We start from the raw sequence: 7,500 nt of genomic DNA on the forward strand, positions 1-7,500 counted from the left end.
GCATCCTACAGGGTTTTTTTGGGGTAGATAACGTGGGAGTAGGGGGGTAAGTATCGGCATATATTTTAGGCAATAGAAACAACTTAGAGAGGGACTGTGAAAAGAATCACCAAAGCAGGTGGAGGGAGGATAAACTTAAAGTTTACTATACAAATAGCAGAAGCATGATTAACAAAATTGGTTTGCTGCGAGGTAAAGCATGCGTAGAGAATTTTGATATTATAGCTATTACTGAGTCCTGGATCAACATGGCTGATAAACATTTCCTTCCGGAAATCGAAATAGAAGGATATAATTTTTTTTCTCACAAGGATAGGGTTGGCAGGATTGGGGGAGGTGTAGCATTTTTCGTTAAAAATACAATAAACTGTATTATCAACAATTCGATTAAGGAAGAGGACTGTACGGAATTCATTTGCGTAGAGATTTTAGGCAAGAATAAGAAAGTTATTATTGGCGTCTTGTATAGACCTCCTAACCTCAGCATTGAGCAGACTGATCCCCTGATTCATGAAATTCACAGAGCGTCCCAGTACAAAAACGTTGTGATCGTGGGAGATATTGATTATAGAAACATTGACTGGAAAACTTTAATAGGAGATCAGGAAACAAAGAAATTCCTTGATGTGGTGCAGGAAAATTTCCTAAAACAAGTGTTAACCGATCCTACGAGGGGAGAAAATACTCTGGACTTAGTTTTAACTAATAATGAGCACCTAATGAGTAACGTAAAAGTGGGAAATAGTCTAGGCTCTAGCGATCATCAAGAAATAAGATTTAATATTATTTGGGAAGAATTAAAAAGTACGAATAACGTCCAAGTGCCAGACTTCAGGAGAGCAAACTTTGACAATATAAAAACATATTTTAAATTTAATATGAAATGTCATGCGGACGTTGCGGACGCATCTGACATTGTAAATTAGAAGTATTCAAGCAGATTGAAAGACTTAAAGCTATAGAATCCCCGGGTCCAGACGAATTTTTCCGAGAATGCTAAAGGAGTGTAAATTTGAAATCTGTGACCAGTTAACTGAAATGTTTAATAAATCAGAAGACATTGGTTTTGTGCCTACTGCTTGGAGGCAAGCAAACGTTGTTCCTGTTTTTAAGAAGGGAGATAGATCGTCTATATGCAACTACAGGCCAATCAGTTTGACATCGGTTATGGGAAAAATGCTTGAATCAGTAATAGTAAATAGACTCAGAGAACACATCGAAAGACATAATTTAATTCGTGATTCACAGCATGGTTTGTCCAAGGGTAAGTCATGTGTGACTAATCCTCTATCCTTTTACACTTATATAAGGCGTCAGATAACAATGATGTTATTTACCTTGAGTTTAGCAAAGCGTTCGACAAGGTGCCACACCAGAGACTACTAAATAAAATCAAAGCCCATGGCATAGGAGGAAAAGTGTTAGAATGGATTAGAGCTTAAATTAGTAAGAGAAAACAGCGGGTCACCATAAATGGAGTAAAATCTAGGTGGGGCAATGTTACTTGTGGAGTCCCACAGGGCTTGGTTTTGGGTCCCCTGTCGTTCATTATATATATAAACGACTTAGACGACGGGATAAATAGTGATTTTAGTAAGTTTGCAGACGACACTAAAATAGGACGCCTAATTAGGTCGGGAGACGACGCAGAGATTCTGCAGGATGATCTTAACAAACTGTTCACATGGTCGGTGAAATGGCAAATGAACTTCAATATCTCTAAGTGTAGCGTGTTTAACGTAGTGCTACACAACCCCGAAAATAGATACAGCTTAGATAACACGCTTTTAGAGAAAACTGAGTGCGAGAGAGACTTGGGAGTTCTAGTGAGTCCGTACCTTAAAGCCAGGAAACAGTGCATTAGCGCCAGGAATAAAGCTAACAAAGCATTAGGTTTCATTGCTAGGACGGTAACGAATAGAAGTGCAGAGGTAATAATTAAACTCTATCTAGCGATAGTTAGACCCATCCTTGACTATGCGGTACACTTTCGGTCTCCGTCCTACAGAATGGACATCAATTCACTAGAATCAGTACAGAGAAGAATGACCAAAATTATACATGGACCCAGAAATTTGCACACATATCCAGATGACCGAGTATTGTGTGTGTCACATAATTCAATCCATTTCTTTCTAAGTTCTTTATCTTTGGGTAGTGAAAAGAAATGTATATTTTTATCACCTTTCAGTCTGACGGCATTGCACTTCTGCACTATACAAACTGTTGGTATTTTTATATGTTATTTGTCTGCCTTAGCTACCCCTTTAATCAGAAGATGGAGCTTCGCTCCACACCCTGGTGTGTGAGTGACTGACAGCTCTCGACCCGCGGAACCCTGGTCTTGATATTTCCGTTGACGTCATCATCTACCTGCGCAATGGATAGGTTTTCTGGCTCTTCCTCACCCCCCCCACCCCCGCTAACTTACCTTAAAGTATTCGTTTTACCTTTGATACAACCTTGGCTCCATCGCGACAGAAAAAATAAACGTATGGTTACATGGGAATAAATAGAAAAATATATATAGAAATAAAAGGTAAATAATAAATAAATAGATAAATAAAAATGAATTAATAAATAAATAGATAAATGAACAAACAAATAGACACACACATAATAGAATAATGAATAAATGAGTAAATAAATGAATAGATAGGTAAATGTATTAATTAATTTATTCATAAATAAATAAATAAATAAATAGATGAATAAATAGATACTGGCAACAGCAATTAGGATGGCTGCAATAGTAGGAATAAAGATAATAACTACAATAGTAATAATGACACTTATAATGTGTTAATGCCAAGGCATGCATCCTCCTGCTCCCTACCCACTGCCCAGGTCAGAAGCAATGCAGACAGGCACAGCACATCCACAGCAGGGCCCGCTACTTCATTTACACGGCGACCCACCCTCCTTGTCCTCTCGTACGAAAATAAAGAAGACGAGGAGAAATCCCTTCGGACCGCATCAATTGATATTTCATTCACAACTGTTCTCAATTCACACCTATCCTCTGCCTCTTTCCTGTACAACAGACATTCTCCTTTTACTCAAAGCACCCTTCACCCTACCCATCCATTTGATTCTTGGTCTACCCCTCAGGTTTACTCCATCCACCTTTGCCTTCCACACCCTTTTTTTCTAATTTTCCCTTATTCATTCTTTCCGCTGTTCAAAACATCCCAGTATTCTTTCATCCCTCCTAGCTACCAGGTCCCTTTCCACCCCCGCTCTCCTGGTCTCTGATGTCTTAATCGGAAGCGTGTTTGTGGGTTCGAATCCCGCACTTCTCTCCGACTCCCAGCCGACTTTTACCTGCCCCAACAGTCCAAGCACATAACATGGCAAAGGTGACGACTTCGGCCGCAGTTACTCAGCCCCTCCTGGCGTAGACTCCACACCTTTCCTCTTCACCTCCTCATTTTTCACGCTATCCAACCTCGCAACACTCACCATACTTCTCAAACACTTCATTTCAAACACATTTCAACTTCTTCCCTCTGCCTCCCTGAGATTCCAATGCTCTGTTTCTTACAGTGTCATTGGCGCAATGACCTCTTCATACAGTCTTCTCTTCCCATCTATTCCCAGATACCTAATTCTCATGACACTTTTAATTCTTCCAAGACATTTACTTCCTTCACTCCACTACAGTTTACCTCCACCCCGACTACTCCATTTCATGCCACATGTGACCCCAAATATCTAAAAAAAAAATCTTCGTCTCTTCTAACCTCTCTCCTCTAAGACTTACCTTCAGCTTACAGCCATCCTCAACTCTTATTCCCAGAAATCAATGGTTGTGTAGTTTTAGGAAACATTTGTTGAAGGTGTGTGAAAAGTATATTTGTTTAATAACTGCAATATTGGAAATTTATCAATGTAAAATCGAATACAGTAATAAAATAGATGATTTTTTATAAAAAGTTTCTCTTTCTATGCGATGCTAAGTATGCAATATGAATTTTAAACAAACTTTTGACAACCTTTGAAAGAAAAAGTACAATTTTGTCCCAAGTATAAACAAAATGCCTAAAACTACAAGTATATAGACAGCGTTCTTTATGTATGGTATATGTGAATATATATTTGAAACATCCCAAAGAAAAACACTGTATCATCACACACTTGAAAGTATGCATGTCATGTGACAACCTTTCAACAACCGTTTGTATAACATTTGCTTTCTGGGGGGACCTCCTGTACATATCATCACTTTGCTTTCACCCATACTTAACCCATTAAACTACGATGACAAGATTCTTGTCATTTGGTCAAATAAAACAAAAAATCATAAAACACCAAAATGTTTGATCAAACACCAGAAAAATATGACGTCAGTCCTCGCTTCGCTCGCGAAGTGAGGACTGACGTCATATTTTTCTGGTGTTTGATCAAACATTTTGGTGTTTTATGATGTTTTGTTTTATTTGACCAAATGACAAGAATTTTTTCATCGGAGTTTTAATGGGTTAAGGGGTTATCACACTGGGCTATTTTTCCTCCCACATCCTACCTCCATTTGAATAATCAGGATATGACTTCGCTTACAGAAATCTAGACTTCTCCAAAAACATTTCAGCAGTATGTCTAACATTCGTATAGGTCTATAATCTATTTCATTATTCAGCTTTGTTATATATGACGGAAAGATAATTTTACATTTGGAGACTTGAAAAATAAAATATTTACAATCGAAGTCGTTTTTACTCAAACGAACTCTTAAAACTGTCGGCGAGTCCGTGGAAACCCAGTGTGATAGCCCCTTTACGCTCTCTGACCCCGCCACATCATCATCAAAGTCCACTGTTGAGATTACTGTGCTTGTAATATTATCGAGGGCTTTGTAACAAAAGAGAAACAAAATTTATATCATCACTCTAGTATTAGCAGGAAGTTTAGGAACCAATGTTTATTTCCGGAAATTATCGAACGCCATTGTGTAAATATTCTATAGAACTAGAGTACATTTCGCATTCAAAAAATGTTTGATCGTTCATGCACTTCGAAGGCGACATGAATGCACCTAAAGCATTTCTACGGTTTCATGATACAGAGCCATTGCTATGATCTGTCATACAAACGCTTCGAGTCGTTGCAATCGCTTGTATGATGATTTGACAAATGTATTATTTAGTCTTTTTAGTTTTGTCACGTGATCTTGAATAAATCTAGTATTGTCAAGATAACGAGATTGTTCCATACTGATGTCAATGACTTTCTACAATGTCTCAAGCTACACCATCATAAATGAATGGATCAATTAGGTAAAATATGGTGTACATTACCGTGAATAATTTTACATAGATTATCATAAATTATTAATGATATTATATTATGTATAAAGTAAACAATGTATGAAAATTATGTTGGTTGAAGTACTGAACTCAAACACCGATGTTTTTAAATGCAGTAACGGTAGCTGACTAGCTAACCTGTCCCTAACGACCGTGTTGGGTTGGACAGCGACAGTAGTAGGTGGTTCGAAGTTCGACGAGAAGTATGTGGAGATTTTTTGACTCTGTAAGCTTGTCCACACATCACCAGGTAAGACCTATGCCATTTCTCAAAAATAGGTAATCTGCAAAGCTTGTACTCTTAAAACTGTTTGTGGTGTCGCTTGAGACCGTCATTTATCGTTTTGCTTCCCAAACGGAATTTGAATAATTATTATAGTGTAGACATGAAAGGGTTCGTAATTCTCCGTGATTCTCTGTGAAGCAAATAGAAAAAAATTATTTAGGTAAAAATGCCAAGTAACAAGTAAATTTTGCATTTTGTCCTTGTTTTAACTGTATTGCAAGGAGAAATGGTGAAACTAGTAAAACGTCAAGGTAATCATAGATCTGGATATATACGCAAGAAATGTAGATTCTTTTTTTCTTTTTTGGGTGGGAGGCTTTCAAATCGAGAAAAGATAATCTGGATGGTGAGAGATTGTACACAAGTATAGAAGCGTTGGTTAAATGTAGTCCAAAAATAGTTCATTTGGTATTTTTTTTAGTTTCGACCATGGGCGCAATATAACAATAGAAAATTAACTGTTAATTTTGTAAATTAAAATGTATCAACGTAATGTGCAATTTTGTGGGCGGAAATGAAAATAAAAAATACGTTGCAACAAGCAAATATGCTAATGAACGAAGTCGGTAGCATAGGATCGGGACGCCATCTTGTCGTCTGTATACGGCCTCGGTACTTCCGACAGTACCTCGCCAGGTACATTTTCTTGAAGGAATGTTATGGAGAGGAGATACATGCATTCCTTCAAGCTGCAAGAATTTTGTATACCCCGCAAGCTGAGAGAGTGGTTGAAAAGCCCGCCAACGTCTCTCACAACGACGACAACGAGGACGAGCCGGATGACATTTAATTTGCAGGTAATGATTTATTAAACACAGGTTAGGCTAGGTTAGTTTAGGTTAGACGAATTTATCATCCTTTCATTTCTTCGACGTCGGCATCTATCATAACAAACATGGCGTACCCAAGGTGTATATAGACCTTGGACGTACCATTCGTCCGACACGACTTCATTACTTACGAAATCTGTTTTGGCACCTTTTTTGTTTTTTTATTTCCGCTCACAAAATTGCATATTACATAGATACATTATAATTTACAAAATTAATAATTAATTTTCTATTGCTATATTGCGCCCATGGTCGAAACAAAAAATTTACCGTTCATTTATACAACAAACCATTATGTGGGATAAGGTATATAATATAGAAGGTATGGCCATTTATCTTTATTATCTAAATATAACAATATATATCATAGTTTAACATGATCTAGATACGAGAGTAATGCCGTTAACATATATAATACAAATTTGGTTCTGTCATGTTACCAATTCTCTTATGGAAGAATTGTTGCAACAAAACATCAATAACAATCCATAAGTTGAGCAGTTGGCATGCACAAGTCCAACAACCTGTATACGCTGCCATGGTTATCACTTACAAGCAAAATAAGTTCTGGAATTCTATACATAAAAGAACACAACGCGACATCATTCCATAGAAACAATCTAAGTAAAATCATTGAAATATAAAAACAAGCTTTAACACTCCAGTCTTCACTCCTAACACGGTACAAAACTTGTGTACAACAATTACATTCAAGGCGAGGCTTCTTGTAAGACGTCTTCAGTTGTCATCGTTGACCGAAGATCCTGATTGAGAAGGGGGCAAATCTCCACCTTTAGTCAGTTGATGACCACTTCCTGATAAGTGGTTTGCTGTCAGCAAACAGAATCTGGGGACAGGTCTTCTGAAGTTAAATTTCAACTGTCAGAAACTGTGTTCCTGAGCAAGGATCGGCTCTTTCCAAATGTCTGCAGAGGGCTGGCAATTTAGGATGCGGGCATCTGTCAAATGAGGAAAGGACGTTCAGGACAGGAAGCTACATGTATACGTGCATGTATGCACACGTACATACTGTGAGAGAGGCAGAGGGGAAAACGCACAAATAGAACGAGAGTTTATT

At 37.7% G+C, this 7,500-nt stretch overlaps 1 protein-coding gene across 1 annotated transcript in view; it reads right to left on the bottom strand.

Annotated features, from left to right (window-relative positions):
• Positions 1 to 6,745: 6,745 nt before the first annotated feature.
• The window catches only part of LOC143025452 (uncharacterized), a 7,965-nt gene continuing 7,210 nt past the window's right edge, over positions 6,746 to 7,500 (bottom strand). Inside the window, exon 4 of the mRNA XM_076185137.1 lies at positions 6,746 to 7,381. Within this exon, the coding sequence (XP_076041252.1) occupies positions 7,291 to 7,381 (91 nt within the window). The 3' untranslated portion in view covers positions 6,746 to 7,290. The remainder of the gene's footprint in view (positions 7,382 to 7,500) is intronic.

The sequence above is a fragment of the Oratosquilla oratoria genome, chromosome 5 (assembly GCF_046742065.1).
Source record: "Oratosquilla oratoria isolate Oo_2021 chromosome 5, ASM4674206v1, whole genome shotgun sequence".
In the NCBI taxonomy this organism is placed as follows: Eukaryota; Metazoa; Arthropoda; class Malacostraca; order Stomatopoda; family Squillidae; genus Oratosquilla; species Oratosquilla oratoria.